The sequence below is a fragment of the Peromyscus leucopus genome, chromosome 7 (assembly GCF_004664715.2).
Source record: "Peromyscus leucopus breed LL Stock chromosome 7, UCI_PerLeu_2.1, whole genome shotgun sequence".
Lineage (NCBI taxonomy): Eukaryota > Metazoa > Chordata > Mammalia > Rodentia > Cricetidae > Peromyscus > Peromyscus leucopus.
The window spans coordinates 98251736-98272964 of NC_051069.1; the positions used below are offsets into that span (position 1 = coordinate 98251736).

At 42.1% G+C, this 21229-nt stretch overlaps 1 protein-coding gene across 15 annotated transcripts in view; it reads left to right on the forward strand.

Annotated features, from left to right (window-relative positions):
- The window catches only part of Map4 (microtubule associated protein 4), a 142634-nt gene that overhangs the window by 102770 nt on the left and 18635 nt on the right, over positions 1–21229 (forward strand). For 10 of the 15 annotated variants that reach the window (XM_037207948.1, XM_028886882.2, XM_028886881.2 and 7 more), the window contains 2 exons: positions 17957–18066; positions 18990–19211. In XM_037207948.1, the coding sequence (XP_037063843.1) occupies positions 17957–18066; positions 18990–19211 (332 nt within the window). Of the gene's footprint in view, positions 1–7625; positions 9562–17956; positions 18067–18989; positions 19212–21229 lie in introns of those variants that run through there. The other 5 variants (XM_037207951.1, XM_037207952.1, XM_037207953.1 and 2 more) reach the window with 2 other exon arrangements.

Sequence of the window (21229 nt, forward strand, 5' to 3'; positions counted from 1 at the left end):
AAGGGCAGAGAAACATTACTGGTTTCTCTGATGACCTGTGGGCAAAAGTCTCTTCCTGCTCCCAACACTGGGAGGCCTGAAACTCTTTACTAGATGGCCCTGTCTCCCCAGTGCTGAGATTACAGGCACATACCACCATGCCTTATCTCTGATCTGATGATGTTTTATCCATAGCTGGTAGACATGGATGCCCTTAGAGCAATATACCATTGCTCTTCACTTGAGTCATTCATGCTAACTGCTATCTTCCAGATTGTTGCTTCTCACCTGTTTTGACTCCATTTGTCTTGTCAAATGATTTTACACATGGATTTCAATCTGGTCAGTATTGATATTAGTGGCATTAATAAAAAAATAATAGTGCTGGGTGGCATAATGGCTCAGCAGATAAAGGTGCTTGCTGCTGAGATAGACGACCTGAATCTAATATTCAGAGTCTACATGGTAGGTTGTCCTGACCTCCACATAAGTGCTGTAGCATGCATTTGTATACATATACAATAAATAAAAGGAATGCTTACCATATATTGGTGAGTGAATATTATCTATCTGGTTACCCATAGGAAGAAGACATGTGTCTGTCTGTCTCTGTTTCTCTCTCACACACACACATATACAGAAAGATCTGTATATTTTATAGGAGACTCTCAAGATTATACAGGAGTATAGAAGAGCTAAATTCTGAACCCAAGTCTGCTTGAATCTGAAGTATTACTCATTCTTTCCTCAGGAGAATTTCATACAAATTGTAGGTCCTTCCCAATAAGAAGTTAGATGACAATTAATGACCATATAATTTTCTTTGTTTTTGTTTGCTTATTTTGAGTCTCCCTGTGTAGCCCTGGCTGATCTGGAACTCAGAGATCTGACTGCCTCTCTTGTTTACTGGCGTTAGTTAAAGGCATGTCTTACCCTGCCTAGCATATTTTTTATTTAATTTAGTTTAGGATTAAATTCTAAGCCTTTGACTCTGTCCAGTGTTTTCCATGCTAAGTTTATGTTTGATTTACTGGTGTTTCTTCTTTGTACTTAGTGTAGAGTTTTACATGTATTTTAAATTTAGAATAAATTACCTTTTGTTAACCTTAGACTTTTTGGAAATGAAAGTAAATTTTTTCTAGCATCATGTTTTCTCTCTTTTACATTTTCATGCCACCTTCAAATTTGGGAAAACTTTAGCAAAACGTTTCTTTATGTCTGATGAATATTGTTCTAGGCAGGAAAGATTTATGGATGTACAAGAGGATGCCTGATCTCAATTCATCAAAACAGGTCTTAATCGCACCACCACCCATTTTTGTAAAGGAAAGCACAACTTGGGAAGGGAGGGTGTTAAATGTGGGGTTACAGTATATATTTCTCATTAGCTGTTTCCCTGGAAACCAAGTAGAGCTAAATGACAGTACACTTGGGGACCCTAGAGATAGGCCCTTCCTTTCCATGCTGAACCCTGTTCTCCTTTTTATCTTACTTCAGTTTGCTGGAGCTCAAATCAACTGTTTGCCAGCAGCTGGGAATGTCAGTTTATGGTAGGAAATTGTCTTGGTGTGAAACTTGAAGTAATTTATAAACCCAGAATTCTAACAGTTTCAAGGCCCTTATACATAAATAAAATATGCTCAGCAGTTAAAAAAAAAAAGCATTTGCAATCTTAGGAGTTGCTACTATTTCACAACTAGAGAAACGCCCATTTTATAATCTTTTCTTAAAAGGCTGCCCTTTGTGATACGCCTTTCTTTGTTCTGTCCTCAACTCACCTTCTTGCTGCCCAGTGTTTGCTTCCCTTGACAGTCTCCTTGCAGCCCAGGTTGGCCTTAACCTTGATACCCTTCCTCCTTCTACCTCTCCAGTGCCAGAGGCTTTTTTGCCACTCTGCCCAGATTGGCTTTTTTTTTTTTTTTTTTTTTTTTGAGCATATTAGTGGAATTTACTGGGATTCTGTGTCACACAGCTGAAAATAGCTACCATTTATTAAAATTTGCTTTGCCCAGCACTGTTGTAAACTCTCTTTATTTTTCAGTTAACCCTCAAAACAATCCCCCTTGGCTGCTGCTATCACCTTGTTTGAAAGAAGACATCTAAATATGTTTTGGAATGTTAGTTATCTTGCCTGATGTGTGGATAAATGTGAGGTAGGGGTCGAACACACAGCCTCACATGCAATTACTCCAACACAGAAAAAAGTTTCATATTATATCTCTCCTTCCAAAGGATACTAATATTTTTTTTTCTTTGCCATATTGAGGCTAGTAGCCTGAGCCACACATATGCTACACAAGCACTCCATCACTGAGCTACCCTGCTTAAAGAGGTCCTTCACATTCTCTCACCTTTCACTTTACTCTCTGGCTGATAGAGCATTAGGCGATTCAAGAAACATGGTAAAAATAAACTTCTGAATTTTACTGTTGTAGATACATACTCACTTCATTAAAATATGAAGGTAAACAGTAAATGGGACTTGTATTTTTTTGTGACATATCCACTGAAGACAGATAATCTCATCTATGAACAATTCGAAGTGTTGCTCTTTGAACTGTTTAGTAATTGTGGTTATTTGTATAGGTTTACACACAAGTTAATGCCTGCTGCTTTGCAAATAGTGAACATACAGTATGATTTGGAGCATGTTGGTATTTCATTTATTCATTCAGTAGATACAAAATACATTATTACCATGTTCTACAAGTAGGTAAGAGTCCATTGTGGTGGTGCACAGAGGCAAGCTGATCTCTGTGAGTTCAAGGCTAGCCATATCTACAGATCAAGTTCCAGAACAGCCAGGACTGTTAAACAGAGGAATCCCATCTAAAAAGCTAAAACCAAACAAACAAAAAAATAGCCAGTAACATATTTCCTGCATTCTTCAAGGAATTCCAGAATAGAAAGATAACAGACTAGTGAGAAACATGAGCCATTCACTATAGGAATGAAGAAGAAAAAGGTCCTGAGTCCCTGTAGAAGAGCAAGAGTTCTGGGGTCTGAATGGGTCAGGAAGTGTTGTCAAGACTTTGCTGAGCAAAGCATTTGCAGAACTGAGTGATGGCGTAGTGGCATGCAGTTGCATGGTGTATTTGAGGAAGTGGTAGATGCTGTGGTGTGATTGGCAGAGAAGTCATTGGGGAACCAGTGAAATCTCTAAAGCTTTTTAAGTAGAGATTAGGGGAGAGAAGATAAATTCCTAAAGGCTCTCAGGAGTCCTACGTGCCTCCATAGACAGAAGATCTTAAATTACTCTCGAAGTATTGGTGGATAGGCTTGTGTTTCTGTCTGGATTTAGTTGGGTCATTTTCTTTTCCTCTGGTAGAGGCCATGAGAAGGTCAGAACTTTCCCTAAAAGAAGGGCATTGTCCTTCTTGATAGAGTTTTCTTTTACTTCATTTTAGTGCTTTGAGTTTACATAAATCAGATTACTAATTTTGGTTTTTTTAATTCTGTCTGTTCACTTCCCAACTTTTAAATGTTAATCAGGGAGATTCATAATGTTCTTGAGTTGAACATGTACTGAGATGTGTTCCTAAAATTCAGTAAAATATGGTTTTGAATATAGATATGTGTAACTATTATTATATCCAAGAAAGAAAACAGATTATAACGTTAACCTTTGGCTTATATTAGTAAGGAATACTATTGATCATGGTAATGAAAAAAGAAAAAAATATGCCAGCTATTGAGAGTAATTGAAGGCTGCTTCAATTACTAACTTTCATTGTAATGATAATTTATTAGGATGGTTTCCTGGAGACAATAACAGAACAGTTGGTCAATCTGGAATATAGTGTTGCCTTGGTAACTAATGAGAATTCAGAGAAACCAACCATGGAGCATACAGAAATCCAAGGCCCTGAACAGGTTAAATATCAACTCCAGGCACAAAAAACAAACATCTGTCAGTACATCTGGCTGTACCCACTCCCTTGGAGGATTGCCATGACATTGTATATCTGACCAAAGAGTCTTAGAAACCACCTTGTGACCAGACACAAAAATCCATGTACTTTTATTAGATTTAACCTGAATAAAGTGAACCTCAAACCATATGCCCAAATGGCATTCCACATCACTAGTTCTTGAATTGTGGCTGAAGCTCAGTAATACAGCCCTGGATTTGAGGCCCCGGATTCAAATTCCAGTGCTGAAAAAAGAAAAAAATATGCCAGCTTTTGAGAGTAATTGAGGGCTACTTTAATGAAAGAGAAGGTCAGATCAAATGATACAGAAACATTGCTGCCCACCTACCCTCCCACTAACTTTATTTATTGTTTTGAGACAGTCTCACCACAGAGCCCTGACTGTCCTGGAACTCACTATGTGGACTAGGCTGGATTTGAACTCAAAGAGATCTGCCCTTCCCTGCCTCCATAGCACTTTTATAACCAACTGTCTTATTGTTCATCTACCTCTGTGTTGGTCACCCACATGGCAGATATGACAGGTCATCTTCCCTCGCAAGGAGCTCTCAGGAAATGCTTATAGAGTTCATAAATATTTAGGAAGGAGAAGAATTTTGTGAAATTCTGACTAGTATGTCTGAGGCCGTCTTATGCTCATGAGTCCCTGTCTCAAATAAATACTAAACTATTTTTTTAATTATTATTATTTTGTGTGCATTGGTGTTTTGCCTACATGTTTATTTTTGTGAGTATGCTAGATCCCCTGGATCTGGAGTTAGAGACAGTTGTGAGCTGGCAATGTGGGTGCTGGAAATTGAACCCAGGTCCTCTGGAAGAGCAGCCAATGCTCTTATCTTAACCTCTGAGCTGTCTCTCCAGCCCCTAAACTATTTTTCTTTGCTAATGAAGGAAATATTAAAATGGAGAGCCATATCTGATCTGAGAATGATGGTGAATATGGATAACCCTAGCACTTGGAAGGCTTGAAGCAGGAAGATACTGAGTTACAAGCCAATAAAGGCTGTACAGCAATACCCTGTTTCAAAAGTAAATAAGTTGGCCAGGCATGGAGGCTCACATTTTTAATGCTAACGTTCAGAAGGTAGAAGCAGGCCAATTCTATGAGTTCTAGGCCAACATGCAGACCAGCCAGAGCTATGTAGTAAGATCTTGTCAAAATTGGGGGTGGTGGTGGTATGAATAAATAATAAACTTGAAAAGGAAGAACTAGGGAGATAGCTCACTCAGGAAGTGTTGGCCTTGTATGCATGAAGGCCTGAATTTGATCCCCAGAACCTGTGGAAGGAAGATGAGCAAGGTGGGGGTAAACCTGTAATTTCAGTGCTAGGGAGGTAGAAATAGGAGGAACTTGGAGTTTAGCCAGTCTAACCTAATTGCTGACCTCACATTCAGTGAGAGCCCATCTCAAAAGAGGTAGATGCTATTCCTCAAAAGAATACTCATATGTATCTATGCACAAATATTTTTATCTTTTTAAAAGAATTGGGCTGGGGATTTGTCTAAGTGGAGGAACCCCCTGTTTGAAACCAGCACCAGAGTTGAAGGGACTTTTTGAAGAGTGTGTCATCCAGTAAGTAAATAAGATGAACTGTTATTCAGTGGTATAGGAAGACAGGTGGTCAGAAATGAGACCTGAGCTTTTCCGTTATATTTTCACCTTTTGATTGTGGGCAGAAAAAAAATTTTTTTTTGGGGGGGGGCACTTTCTGTAAAATGAGGAGAACAGGTTATAGGAGCTGTTCAAGCATCCTGTGTACACATTTCAGTCTTTGCAGTACTGCTTTTATAGAATGTTTTGGAAGGGATTCAGCAAATGAGATGTTTTCTTTCAGGCAGTTAGATTTTGAGAGTTAGCTTCCCCCCCCCCACCCCCCATTTTCTATTAATTAAACATTGACATGAGGTCTTAAATGGCACTGAAATTAGATCTTAAATGCATGATGGTTGTTATGTTGTCTTCTAACTGGATAAAAGTAAAAACAATGGGCAAATTTCCATGCCACTTTTTCCTGTAGGCATTTGATAGCCAACTCATGGCTACTGTGTTTAGCCATGCTGCTACCTCACTCTGGTGAGGCAAAAGGGCAGTGGACATACTGCCACTAGAACCCCACGTTTAAAAACCTCATGGGATCTGAGGTCTGTGACACTGGTCGTCCAAAGATGACAGGAACCTCAGAACTCAAAGTACCAAACTTGCCTATAAGAGATGTATAGGGATTTTAGAGATGTTGTACATCCCACATATTTGTATTCAAACCAAAGATAGAATGGGTCTTTTGTTTTTCTTTCTTTTGAATTAAGGCAGAGTGCATTTCCTAGGCCAGCCTCCCAACTCAGCCACCCGAGTCCTTAGAACTACAGGGATATATATACCACCAGTTATACTCTTAGAAAAAGTCCTTCTTGGGCTGGAGAGATGGCTCAGTGGTTAAGAGCTCTGTCTGTTCTTCCAGAGGTCCAGAGTTCAATTCCCAGCAACCACATGGTGGCTCACAACCATTCATAATGAGATCTGATGCCCTCTTCTGGCCTACAGGTATATGCAGACAGAACACTGTATATATAATAAATAAATAAATCTTGAAAGAAAGGAAAGAAGGAAGGAAGGGAGAGAGAGAGAGGAGAGAGAGAAAGAGGAGAAAGAAAAAGAAAGAGAAAAAGTCCTTCTTTAGGATGATTCTGGTAGACTATCTCACAGGATCGTGTGTTAGGACAAGCCAGACAACAAAATTGGCTTTGTTCCAAGTAGTGCACTATACAACAATCTTACAGTATAGGGTGGTCTCGCAGTCTAGGAATTTTGTTGTATGGTCACTTAGTCCTAAATGTATGATTTGTAAACTACAAAAGGAAGCAAGGGATTGTGCCTGCACTAAATGGGGGCAGTGGGTTCTAATGGGTAGGAAAATCTCCAAGCCACAGATTTGTCCCTGAGTCTAGAAATAGAAAGAAGAGCTGTTGTTAAATGTGTTTGCCCGTCAGTCCCTGGAAAGAGCAGAGCTGGGCAGGAGGGAGCACCCAGTTCAGGCACGGAACCAAGAAGAAGCAGAAACAGGAATAAAAGCACAAGTGTGATATACAATTGGACTTAAGTGTTTTATTATTAGAGTACATGTCAAAAGTCCTGTGCACTGATGTCTTTGAGAGAGAGTCTTACTATTGTAGCCCAGGCAGCCCCAAATTCCCACTGATTGACTTGCATCTGCCTCCTCAGTACTAGGATTAAAATTGTGCACAATCAAGCCTAGCATACTGATGGCTTTAAGCCCTTCATTAAACTCCCAGTACAGATAGCAGTAGAACTCATGGGTCTTTGGAAATCCTACTCAAGTTAGGTTTTGAATTTTATAAAGGAACAGAAATAGAGGCGGTTGGGCTGGCAATATGGCTCAGTTGTGAAAAAGCCTTATAACCTGAATTTGATCCCTGGAGCCAACATGGCTGAACGGAACCGACTCCTGGAAGTTAACCTTTGCTTTCTATGGAATGCACACACATTAAATAAATAGAGAATGAAGGGAAAGCTCCCAAGAACGGGAGTGGGCCAGTCAGCTAAGAGGAAAGTCATATTCTCACTAGTGAGTTTTGAAAGAGTTTGATCGGCTGCTGTGACAGCAAAACCCACCTACCATTCCTCTGAGGAGCGAATCCTGTCTTAATTTTACATTAAGGTGTTTTCTTTAAGTGCAAATTTGAGCAATTTCCTGGAATCATTATTCAGGGCTGAGGATTGGCAAATGAGCCTTGCTTATTTTTAAAACAGTTTTTTGAGTGGGTGGATTTAGCAGGCTAGGCATAGAATCAGTTATGTGGATGTGTGGGTACACATGTATCTATATTGGTGAAAGCTGAAATAATTACTGTCCTTGGTGCCTGAATTGGCACCATACTGTATTTTAAATTATAGGGCTAAACATAGTGCTAGCCAGCAGGAAATTATATTTACAGATTAACAACCAGTGGCCTCGCATTCTCTTTCTTTTGTTCATTCTTCCTTTTCACATCTGGTAAATACATTTAGCACCCAACTGCTTGAGGAGAAAGGGGGGATTGGGAGACTACAGAGCTTACCATGAATCCCGGGAACTTGCTGTGATGTCATGCAAGCTCTGTGTGAACGTGGGTGGTGTGAGAGCTCCAGGAGTGAGTGGGGGAGCAGTGGGAGAGACGATGTCGCTTCCAGACAAGCAGCCAGCCTCTCTCACTGCTGCGTACGACCAGCTCTCCAAAGGCAAGCCTCTAGAGTGCGGAATGGACTCCCCAAAAGAAATCAGCCAGACTGGATTTGAATGGCAGAGGACAGAGGGTAAACTGAATGAAATCGGGCTGAATGTCAGCATGGATGGGCAGCTGAAAGACGGGCTTGTGAAGAATACCAGCTTCCTGGAGCAGAATAATAAGCTCTGCTTTTTTGAGGGGAAGCTAGACAAAGAACTCAACATCGAAGAGCCTAACAAGGCGTATCAAGCAACCTCCGGTCACCTTGAGAGCAGGTATGTGATTTCAGAAGCCTGCCGTCCCTCAGAGGGGAACTTAGTACACCAGAAGACAGCTGAGTTCCACCTGGGACTGGCAGAGGGGCAAGACAAAGCCGCTGTAGTTCAGGGGAAGGTGGCAGGGAAGAATGGACTAGATACCAATAGCCAGCCAGAGCTGAATTTTCCGGGGGCTGCTGACACCATCGCTCAGTATGGTAAGGAGCAGGAAACCAGTGCTTGGAACCCCAACTTTCACTCAGAAGCTCAGAGCCCTCAGGTCTCAAGGGCTACAACTCCAGGAAAAGAGAATGGCTTTATCTGCAGCTGTCCAGCGATTGGGGTGATGAAAGATAACTCTGAGCAGCCTAATAATCAGTCCCCACTACTGGTAGCTATCACCCACTCAGCCCCCACTATTGAGCATTTCCCCACCACCAGTCCACCAGTCACTATGGTGGACTTCACTCAGGACAATTTCAATGCAGGCTTTTACAGCCCAGGCCCGAATAAAGAGTTGGAGAAATTGAGTTCGACCGAGGAGGGGCCCGTGCTTGACCAAGCCCCCCAGCAGAAAAAGGCTATGCGCAGAGCCCTGTCTGAGTGTTACCACCTCTCAGTGCCCCCAGCTGTGAACCTTGCTGATAAGTACCCTGAGCTGCCTGCCCGAGAGGAGCTTCCTTCTGGCCTATTGCCTCCCCTCAGTAGCCCAGTACCAAGCCCTGTGCCCAGGAAACTGGGAGTACCTGCCATGAGGCGCTCCATGACAGTGGCTGAGGAACAGTCAGCTAGCTGCAGATTGCAAAGTGCCGAGGAATTGCCCAGCCTGCCTGCTTCAGAGGTACCTGCTCCTTTAACCTCCGAGGAACCAGTGGCCAAGAAGAGAGAACTGGTCCACCTCAGCAAAGACAACAGCAGCTCTGGGAAGAAGGAACTGGACACTGCTGCGGGGCTGTATCTCCACAGTAAGCTGGAACAGATTCCTGAAGGAAGTAGCAAGGAAAGGGGACAGGAAGATACTAGTGAGACAAGAGGTGATTCCTGTCCCTTCATCTGCCAGGGGGGTAAGAAACAGCCAGGACAGGCAGCTCTGGCAGGGAAGAATGAAATTGAGGTCACTGCAACCCAGAACACTCAGTCGTTGCTGTGTGAAGAGACCCCACGTGATGGTATGTTTCTAAATTTTGCCTCCTCTGGGAACCAGCAGACAGTGAGGAAAGAGCCAAAGCAATAGGTTACGGACCATAGCATCAGCAGCTTGTTCCTCCTGATCTGGGACTGGGGGGGTGGGGGGAGCTCATTCCCTTGTCAGAAGCTTGCCGGGAGTGAGGCTTAAGAGAACAAAGTGAATCTGGCTGGGTCGAGACAAATGCCTGACTCTGGATGTGCGCTGACTGGGTTGGCGATGGGTGGGGGCAGGAGTGGTGGGCATTCAAAACTAGAGCTGCTTAACCTCATGCCACCCTCTCTGTCCCATCCCCCATCTCCCCACCCCTCTGATCCCATTGGTTTGAACCAAATAATTCTTGAGTTCAGACCATCCCACTGCCACTGATTGATCTACTTGCTTGAAAAAAATCTGTCACTTTGTTCAGCTTCACAGTGGGTTTATCAGTGCAGACCTCTTTTAACTTGCACAGTTTGGGTGGAAGCTGTTTTCCCTTCTGCTTTGGAGGATGTTTTATTTTTGTTAAAGTTGAAAAGGAGCCATTTATACCTGGCTGTTTAATATTCTCCCCATCTTTCATGTTTGACCCTATCCTGCTTCTAGTTTTCTCTTTGTGCATGTGTTTTGAGGATTTGTGGGAAGAAGGAGAAGAAAGGAGATTGGGGAGAGGAGAGACTTGTGACCCGCCGAGCACTGAGTGCTGCCTTCTGTGCTCTCTCATTGCCTTTTCTTTCCTCCCCTCCACCCCCACTGCTGGCATTGTTGGTGGTCGGAAAACACTCCTTTTTCCCTGGGTCAAGTTGGACCACAAAGGACCGTGATTCACAAGTGTGTTAATAGGGACTTAAAAACGTGTTTTTGTTTAAGCACTTTTCTAGGACCCATTCTCAATATTCTCTTGACTACGTTTTCATGAAATGTTTTAAATTTATAATTGGGCTGGGCATGTATCATGACTTTGGGGCAGAATTGTCTTTCCTTCCTATCTTTACATGAGTTCTGGGATTGACTTCTAGGTTTGTCAGTCTTGTGTAGTAAGCGCTTTGCTGAGTAGCCATCTCAGGGCACTAGCAGAGTTTTTTATTGTGGTGCAGGATTGTAAGAACCCAGGTACCCTGGGCTTGTGCAAACTTCTAGCAGTAGCAGGACTTACAAAGTCCTCTTGGATGCCATCCTCTCCTCTTTCCTTCCGTCCCCAGAAACCTGTGATGGTTATGGAGAGTTAGTGCTCTTGCACCTTCTAGTCAGTAGTGAGTGAAAACTGGATTTTGTTTCTTTTAAATTGTTTCCTTCTCCCCTTCCTTCCTTCCTTCCTTCCTTCCTTCCTTCCTTCCTTCCTTCCTTCCTTCCTTCCTTCCTTCCTTTTTCCCCTTTTGGTAGTAGGGATTAAGTTCCAGGCTCATACTTACTCTAGGCATTACGAAAATGGCTTTGTAAATTACCAAAACTATTGAATTCAGTCTGTGACACTGACTGCCATCCTCTCCCAAGCCTGGCCGGATAATGACTTGTAAGGATTTGTTAGTTTTGGAACAGGTTCATTCTAGTTCACACTAATAGTTCTGGTAGGAAAACCAGTCTGAATAACTGACAAATTCACGAAGTCCTTCACCTGTAAATGTCTGAATCCTGACACTAAGCTATAAAGAGTAGTTGATGAACATGCCTACCATTTGTCAGTCACTGTCTGGACACTAGAAATTGTCATTGTCTTTAAGCAACTAAACCACCTAGTCAAGGGCTTGGTGGACAGTGGCTGAAAGATTTGTGAATCATGAAACATTTTTTTTAGGGGGATACATTTGATCTTGGTTTTGGTTTTTTGTTTTGTTTTGTTTTGGTTTTTCGAGACAGGGTTTCTCTGTGTAGCTTTGCGCCTTTCCTGGAACTCACTTGGTAGCCCAGGCTGGCCTTGAACTCATAGAGATCCTCCTGCCTCTGCCTCCTGACTGCTAGGATTAAAGGCGTGAGCCACCACCGCCGGCTTAATCCTGGTTTTTAAAAATAGGATTGCTGACAGTTCAGAGGTAAAGACTTCCAGATAAAGGAACTCATGTAAACAAAGACTTGAAGCCAGTAGGTTGTGGAGGTACATGCCTCTAATTCTAGCACTTGAAGCTGAGGCAGGAGAATTTCTGAGTTAAATATTAGCCTGGGTTACAGAGTGAGAGCCTAGCAAAGAGAGAAGCAGTGGGAAAGAGAAGGTAGTTGAAAACTTTGGCTTTGTTCGTTTTTTAGTAGGGTGTAAGAGGATCTCATGGTAGCTAATGTGTGTGTCTGGAGGTTCTCCGCTGCCCCCTGTACATATGCTCCTCCTCACCTCCCACCCCCCACCCCCAGGGAAAAGTGGGGGAACTCCTTGGAAGTGGATATCCAGTCTTACTAAGTTTGAAATGCTGCACTGAGAAATTTCGTAATTGCTAACTACTATGTTCCCTGCTAGTGACAGCAAATAACCCAGCCCAAGGTATATATGGGAAGACTGCTGTTCCTTGTAGGTAGGATGAACGGGAAGAGGTAAGACAACTTTAATTTCCTGCCTGATGATTTAGTGACTCAGGAGGCTGAGGCAGGGGGATGGCAAATTTAAGGCAATCCTGGTTTACAGTAGAGTTTAAGGCTAGTTTAGAAAGCTTAGTGATAAATAAAAAAATAACAAAAATTACGAAATGTAGGTTGCATCTAACAACCAGAGCATGCATTAGGAAAGACTTTAGTATACAGATGTGAGAGAAGACAGCTGCTATGTAAATTAATTCAGAAAGGATCACAGCCTTCGTGGTGCAGAGCTGTTTCCCCAGCTCCATAGCGCACTTCCACTCTCAGGAATGCTTTTTTCCCTTAACAAAACTGCCTTTATTTCTAGCCCTTTAGAGGGTGTGTCTAGTGATAAAGAACTTGTCCAGTATGTGTGAGATCCTGGGTTCAATCCCCAGTATTTCAAAAGGAAAACAAAACCAAAAAAGCTGTAATTATAACCAGATTACAATGGGTGTGTTGGTGCTTGCCTTGAGGCATGCAGGTGCAAGGTCCAGGGCATTCTGGTCTACACAGCACGTTCCTGACAGCCGGGGCTGCTTGGAGAGATCCTGTCTCAAAAAAATCAGGAATGGAGGAGAAAACAAAACAAACAGGCAAACTAGAAACTGGCTAGGATAGGTGTGGGGGTGTGCGTGCTGGGGTTCTAAGCCTAGTTTTTCAAGCTAGTTGTACGAACATCGGAAAGGTCATTGGAAGGGGTTAATGTAATGAATCCTCTTTTGGACATTGTTCTGTGAAATGCTGGCATCATTTGGCAGTAGTGCCTAGCATGGATACCTCAGAGGCAAGGAGGAACTCCTCTGTGAAAGTCTCGTCTGGGGGGACAGTGGTTATGTGTACAGATGGAGATGCACATATAAGCAGTAAGACTTCCTTAAGTGTTTGTGTTGTTTACTGAAAACCCTATGCTGGTGGAAAGTATTTTGTGTGAGTTAGAGCCATGGCAGCAAGTCGCATTTAGTGAGACCTTCTCTTAGCTTCGACAGAAGAGAAGTACTGTTGTTCAGTTTGCATCACAGTTGAAATTTTCTTCTTCTCTTCCTCCTCTTTTTTTTGGGGGGTTTTGGAGACAGGGTTTCTCTGTGTAGTTTTGGTACCTGTCCTGGTTCTCCTGATTGCTGGGATTAAAGGCGTGCATGCGCCACCACTGCCTGGCTTCCTTCTTCTTCTTTTTTTTGACTACTACATATGCCTCAAACATATAATCTAAAATATTCAACATTACTAAACCTCCTATCAAGATAAGATTATATTGAGTCATCTTTTCCTGCTCCTCTTTTATAAACAAAACTATATATTACAGGCATAGCTTTGTGGTTTAATGGTTCTATAAAGGAACCTGAAAGTTTGTGAATCTCTGGACCTATGGAATAGTGCAGTGGGTTCCCAGTCATCTTTCTTCCTTTTTTGAGACAGAGAGCAAGCTGGCCTGGAACTCAGAGATCCGCCTGCCTCTGCCTTCTGAGTGCTGGGATTAAAGGCGTGGGCCACCACCACCCAGCCCCAGTCATGTTTCTTTATTTCTGCTGTACCACTAGAGAGGCCTGCACCTAGAATTCTAGCAAGTAGGCAATAATAATAACAGTAGTAGCAGTAGTAAGAAGAAAAAGGAGGAGGAGGAGGAGAAAATGAAAAGAGACGGGTACAGTCTGTCTTGAAAAAGGACTCGAAAGAGCTTATGAGACTGTTCAGTAAGTAAAGCCTCAGCACACCTGGGTTTCCCTCTTCTAGTATGAAGGCAGAGAACAGACACCTAAAACTGTCACCTGACCTCTACATGTACACCTCGGTATGCCATATACTCAATAAATAAATTGGGTCAGGTTTTTTGTTGCTGTTGTTTGTTTGTTTTTGATAAGGAAGCCTAGTGAAGTCCTGTTTTCCTGCATATGCCCAGCATTGGGCAATCCACCTGTGTTGGGAGAGCTTATGACACGTCGTCTGCTCCATACTCAGCAGAAGCAGCTGTTGACCTTACCCCTCCACATTGGTAGCAGTTGCAGGGATGCCCACCTGTCCCCTGCCATCACCAATAATGGCATTATGAATATGTATAAGCTGCTTATCTGCCAGTCCTCTATACCCAGCGGCTGGATAAGAGCACTGGCTGCTCTTCCAGAGATCCTGGGTTCAATTCCCAGCACCCACATGATGGCATACAACTGTCTCTAAGTGTAGCCCCATGGGATCAGATGTCCTTTTCTGGTGTGCAGATGTACATGGAGAGAAAATACTCATATACACAAAATAAATAAGTCTTTAAAAGAATTTAAAATAAGCCGGGCGTGGTGGCGCACGCCTTTAGTCCCAGCACTAGGGAGGCAGAGGCAGGTGGATCTCTGTGAGTTCTAGGCCAGTCTGGTCTCCAAAGTGAGTTCCAGGAAAGGCGCAAAACTACACAGAAAAACCCTGTCTCGAAAAACCAAAAAAAAAAAAAAAAAAAGAATTTAAAATAAAAATGTGATACAATCAGAGAATCAGAGATGGGGATATATATATATTATATATATATTTATATATATATATATATATATTCAGTGGTAGAGCACTTGCCCTGGTTTCATCCTTAAGGGGTATCAGTGAATTTGGCAAATGAGTAAATATTACTCAGTTTAATCATTTGAATAATAGTGAAAAATAGACTGGAAAGAAAATAGCAGATTCTCCAAAAGACAAGGGAAACTAATGAAAAAACCTGGGCATTGGTTGCTACTACCCTCTGTTCCAAGAAATTATTCATCAAATGTACCAAATTAGGTAAAAGATAGTAGCATAAAAATTCAAGAAACTAGCTGGGTGGTGGTGGCACACGCCTTTAATCCTGCACGGCAGAGCAGGCAGATCTCTGAGTTCGAGGCCAGCCTGGGCTACAGAGTGAGATCTAGGAGAGGCTCCAAAGCCACACAGAGAAACCCTGTCTCGAAAAACAAAAAAAAAAAAAAAAAAAAAAAAAAAAAAAAAAAAATCAAGAAACTAAACCAGGTGTGGTGGCACATGCCTTTTATCCCAGCACTCGAGAGGCAGGTAGATCTCTTGAGTTCAGTTTGAGGCCAGCCTGGTCTACAAGCTAGTTCCAGGACAGCCAAGACTGTTACACAAAGAAGCCTTGTCTTGAAAAACAAAACAAACAAACTGAACTGATAATTCCAAACATGTGAAAAAAATGTTCAAACATTTCATAGCTAAACTCCTGTTTTCAAGTTAGCAGGAACTTTTAGAAACAAAGATAAAGATCTTGAAAGCAGCCGAAAGGGACTGAGTACTCTTTCAGGGAATGAGTGACAGCGTGTTTGTTTCTGACAGAAACCGGAGCACATGCAATGCAGGAGCAGGTGTTTTCTCAGGGCTAACAGGAAATCAGTGACAATGGCTAACCGTGATGGCAAAGCTGTCCAGGAATAGAAGAGACAGAAATTCTTTTAGAGTTTATTTCAAGGACAAATAAGAGCATTTGTATCTGGTGGACAGACCCGTGGAAACATCTAACAGAAAATCTCCCAAAAGGTGAGATGAGATGTAACAGAAGGAGGCTTTGGATTTGGAATTTCAACAATGGAAGAACAACAGTAGATAAAAAGGTATAAATATTATAGACTGTCCTCCTAATGAGTTTTTAAACCACATTTGGTTAACAGAGCAAAAACTCTAGTATTATCTCATATGAGGCTTAAAATATGAATAAGAAATAAATCTGACACATTTTATGCCCGTGTGTTGGTGTGTGTGTGCAGGTGCATATTTTACATATTTATGTGGAGGCCTGAGAACAATTTTAGGTGCCATCCTCAGGAACACCATCCACCTCCTTTGAAACAAGGTCTCTAGTTGCCCTGAAGCTCACCATTGGGCTAGGCTGCCTGGCCAGTTTCTACTTCCCTAGCACTGGAATTACAAGCAGGCATTTCCCCATGGATTGTAGGGACCAAACACAGGTCTCCATGGACCTGCTTTACCTACTGAGCTATCTCCACAGCCCTCGGACATTGTATTTTAAAGTGGGTTAGGTGTTCAGAATAGAGCTGAGCAGTCATGTGTTTGCCTAGAATGTTCGAGTCGTAAGTTCCACTGCAGAAAATCAAAGTAAAGTGGGGGTAGGTCATGGATCGTAAGTGGAAATCAAAGTTCAGTAGTTTGTTCTATTTTTCTGTCTCTATTGCTGTTAGTACTAGATGCCAGTGTGTACAGCAACTACTGAGCAGTTGTACAAAGCAATGAATTTCTAAACTGTTTGAGAAATTTTGAAAGATGTTCGTATAGTCCATATGATAGCAGGAAAAGAGGATCCAAGATAAGAGCTCTCAACTCTTTTTCTCTTTTCTTTCTTCCTTTAAGGTTTGTATTTTTATTTCATGGGTGTTTCTGCCTATATGTCTATGTATTATGTGTATGCAGTGCCTGTGGATCCCCTAAAACTAGATCTATATGCTACAACATGGGTACTGGGAAGCAAATGTAGGTCCTCTGCAAGAAAGGTCGTTGTTCTTAACCTTTGAGATATCTCCAACCCTTCCTATTTGGTTTTTGAGACTGGATCTTATATAGCCTGGCTGGCCTCTAACTCACTATGTAGCTAGAGCTGATCTTGAACTCTTGACTGCTACTGTCTCCCTAGTATTAGAATTATAGGCATTGTGCTACTGTGCCTGGCTCACCTTTTCATGTTTTCAAAAGACATTAGCATTTCTAAGACCTATTTTCTTATTCTTTCAACACTTTTTCTTTTGGATTGTTAACCATACAAGACTTACTGATAACTGGGCCTAGGCGTGATGGCTGAGGCCTCTAATCACATCTTTGATTGAGGTAAGAGGATCAGGAGTTCAAGACCAGCATCTGTTATGTGAGAGCCTGTCTTCAAAAAAAAAAAAAAAAAAAGAAACAAGCCACAAGGCATGTGGCTCAATTGGTAGCATGCTTATCCAGCATCCTAAAAGCCTAGGTTTGCACCACATAAACTACTTGATATAACAGTACAATTCTGTAATCCCAGCACTCAGAAGTTGGAGACAGGAAATTCAGAATCATCTTCGTACATGCAGTGATTTCCAGACCAACCCTGGCTATACAAGATCCTGTAACAAAAAAAGAGTCCCTGGTTTGCAGGAGTTATTCATATAATCTCTTTGTATTTGAGATGAGGCTCAATTTTCTTCTTTTGGTTGGCAATTGCCTTTTGGATTTTATGACTTTGCTTTTCTTTAGTTATAGTTTTTGTGGTTCTGGATTTTGTACCAGTCACAAAACCTCCGCATTCATAGTGCTTCTAGGCAAGGTTCATGTTGGCATCTGAATGAAGTACCTCCACTGGGGAGAGGAGTTTGGCTAGCTTGGGCTTATGACTTTATTTTCTGTGGATCTCAGCCTTGTTGGGAATCTAGGTCACCGTTAGAACTGGAGCAGCCTAATCTCACACTCTCTGTAAGTGGTTCTCTACAGGGAAAGGAAGTAAGACCAGACATTGAATGAGCTGGCTCTTGCCCCATCTCTCAGCAACCTTTATTCCAGGGATAGACTATAGCAGAAGAGATTTTTGTCCCCTTTGTTCTCAGGGAGTAGGTGTTTGGGTGACAGAAGCTCTTTGTTGGTGTGAAGGGAAAGGAAACCAAACGTTAAGGACTGTTTCCTTCCACCAATCATCAAGGCCCCTCTCCTTAGATTGCTTCAGCACAGGACAAGTGCTCCTAGAACTGCTGTGATCGCAGGGAGAGTGCAGGGCAGTGTCCATCCTCAACGGCATCGCCCTTCGGGGTTCTTCAGAATGGAGTCACGGCTGTCTCAGCTGAGCCATGTATGTTTAAAATGGTTTTAAAAACACATTTGCTTAGGATAATTCTCATTGACTCTCCACTCTTTAGGGATAGCCAGGCAAGAAGAAGAAGGAAAGGCTGCTGTGGGTGTGACAGGAAATGACATCACTACCCCACCAAACAAGGAGCTACCACCAAGCCCAGAAAAGAAAGCAAAGGTAGGTGCTTGAATGCGTGGTAGTAATCCTTTTCTGTAATTTTTAAAGTCAGGACCTTCTGCTATTATTGCTTGAATCATAAATGCAGTGTCTTTTTTTCTGAGCTATCTTGTCTTTCTTCAAATTTAGATGTTCTTAGAAAGTATATTCCTATTTTCTCACATGGCCTATCCCAAATGTTAAAAATCTCTTGCCTTTGCACTTATAGTATATCTGTGTAAAATGTTCATTACATATTTGTTTTCTGTGCTGGAGGTTGATCCTAGGGTCTTGTGCTTCTAGGCAAGCACTCTGCTACCATGCCCATGGCTTTTCAGACCGTGTCTTGATATGCTCACCATAGTCAATGTATAAATGACTTCCCTTATTAACAACAAAAAGCAATTGTAGACTTATCTGAAATCTGTTCATGAAAAGGAAATGAAGGTTTTCCAGATAGTTAATAGGTTCAAAACTTCCTCTTGTACTTCATAAGCACATAGGCGCTGCATTTTAGGTACAGTTATGCTGTCTTGTCAAGACATAGGTAAGAAATCAGGGTGTGGTGCCTGTACCTGTAATCTTAGCAGTTTGGAAGCCTGAGGCTAGAGGATCTTGAGCTGTATGCCATCCTGGATAAAATAGCTAGATCCTATTTTTAAAAAAATGAAGTAAGATCCAGTCAGTATTGACTTAATCACTTGCTGATAGCTTTATTTATAGAAGAAAATTATAGTTTCTATCTCCATCTTGGTATCACTTTGCTTTTTACTGAGCTCAGAAGAAAGGAATGCTAATTTTCAGTTGCATCAATCCTCATTGCTTATAATTTTACTTTGAATTGTGCAATTTATACTTTATTTTAATTTGTTTTTATTCTTGTCTGTGTGTTTGATGTTCTTTAAAAATTAAAAATTAAAAATTAAACAACCATCAACCTAAAGCCTTTGGCCACCACTCAACCTGCCAGGACTTCAACATCGAAAGCCAAAACACAGCCCACTTCTCTCCCTAAGCAACCAGCTCCCACCACTTCTGGTGGGTTGAATAAAAAACCCATGAGCCTCGCTTCAGGCTCAGTGCCAGCTGCCCCACCCAAACGCCCTGCTGCTGCCACTGCTGCTGCCAGGCCTTCCACCCTACCTGCCAGAGACCTGAAACCAAAGGTGAGTAGCCACTCATCTCTGCCAGGAAAAGATGCCCGCTGAGCTTCAGGTCAATACACAGGCTCTTTGTTGCTACAGATGATGAACTGGTGGACCTGAAAAAGGGTAGGGAAAGGGCAAATAGGTTGGATGCCCATTGGTGAGATCATAGCACTCAAAAACCTTTCATTCTTTTTAGCTTTGTCTGACCATCAGAAGCAATATTCCATCTACTTTCATTCTTTTCTTTTTCTCTTTCTTTCTTTCTTTTTCTTTTTTTCCGTCCTTCCTTCCTTTCTTTCTTTTTTTTCCCCAAGACAGGGTTTCTCTGTGTGGCCCTGGCTGTCCTAGAACTTGCTCTGTAGACCAGGCTGGCTTCAACTCAGAACTCAGAGAGAGATCAGCCTGCCTCCAACTCTGAGTGCTGGGATTAAAGGTGTGCTGCACCACCACCACCACCACCACCACCACCACCACCACCACCACCACCACCACCGCTTAGCTTCTTCCTTCTTCTTAACTGTTCCTTACTCTTCAACTAGTTATGTACTTTCATCAGTTTCCTATACTTCATAGACTAATCAGATATTGTTTGAGATGGGTCACAATTTTTATTTAGAATTCAATTATTTGCTTTTCTCTTTAATCACCCTTTAGAATAAAGTTTTCCCATTACTTAGCAACATGCTGACCTTTCCAGCTGAGCTCAACAGGGTCCAGGATCATATGACAACTTGCCTTGCTTCCAGCTGTAGGCCACTTGTCACTAGGCTACTTGTGATGTTCATCCTTCCAGTTCCCAGTTAGTGCTGTCCTTGCTTTCAGATATTCCTGGAGGAGGAGGAGGAGAGGAGGAGGAGGAGGAGGAGGAGGAGGAGGAGGAGAGGGTGAAAGCTGTAGCTGCTACTGCCTTCCCTAAGTTCTTGTTCTATTTGAGAAGAGCCTTTAGCTTAGCCTCTTTATCTTCAAATTCATGGTGGGAAAGGGTTTCCATAGTCAGGTGATAGTGTTCTACTTAAAGTTACTGTAGGGATTGTAGTCTTAAACTGGAACCCTGGCTAAGAAGCTGAGAAATCCTGTCCGAGACTAGAAATGGTGTTGTCTCATAGGCTTTCTTTCTGAACATTGTCTATGTGGTTGGCTCCCATTCTGGATCTTTAGGAAAGGATTTGATGAAGAGGGTAGAAGGAAGGTGACTGGCGTCTGGACAGTAGGTCCTCACTAAAGCTTTTGAACAGTGCTCTGGACAGGAAAAGGAGGCTGCAGGGATGTGTAAGTGTACTAGACTAGTTTCTTTTCTCTTTTCTCTTGCTTTTCCAATACAGGGTTTCTCTGTGTAGCCTTGGCTGTCCTGAAACTGTAGACCAGGCTGGCCTCGAACTCAGAGATCAGCCTGCCTCTGCCCTCCAAGTGCTGGGATTAAAGGCCACCACTGCCTGGCTATATACTAGTTTTTTGATACATTTAATTTCTTGGATATTCTCCACCATCCATAATATAAATATTGTTAACTTCATTTTTTAATTCTGGAAGTTTAAGCTCAGTCAAGTTGCCTTCCTAAGTCAAGTCCATGCCAGTAAGTGACAGAGGCAAGGTTTGAACCTTGTTCTAACCACATTTCTCATGTTTGGACCCCTACAACACTGTTGTTATATGGCTTTTTGCTATGTGGTGTTTCAACAGCAGTTTATAGGCAACTGGCTTAAAGATGTTTAACCAAACCCAGCATGCAGGAGGTTGAGGTGGGAAGGTTATGAGTTCCAGGCTAATTTGAGCTACATAGCTTAAAAGAGTGACCAGTATTGTAAGTGTTCCTGTTGTTTGTCTATCAGATAAAGACAGTTTAAAACATTTTAAGAGAGTGATGCACTAAAGTCTAGTTAGGCCATTTTTGCCCTTAAAGTAGTAGATTTACGGAAGCATACTGTCAATGGAAAACCTGTTCAGAAAACGAAATGGGAACCAACAATTTAACTGTGGCTAAAAGAGCAGTCTATCCCAGCAACTTTTAAAGTCTGATAGAAATAATAAAATTCTGT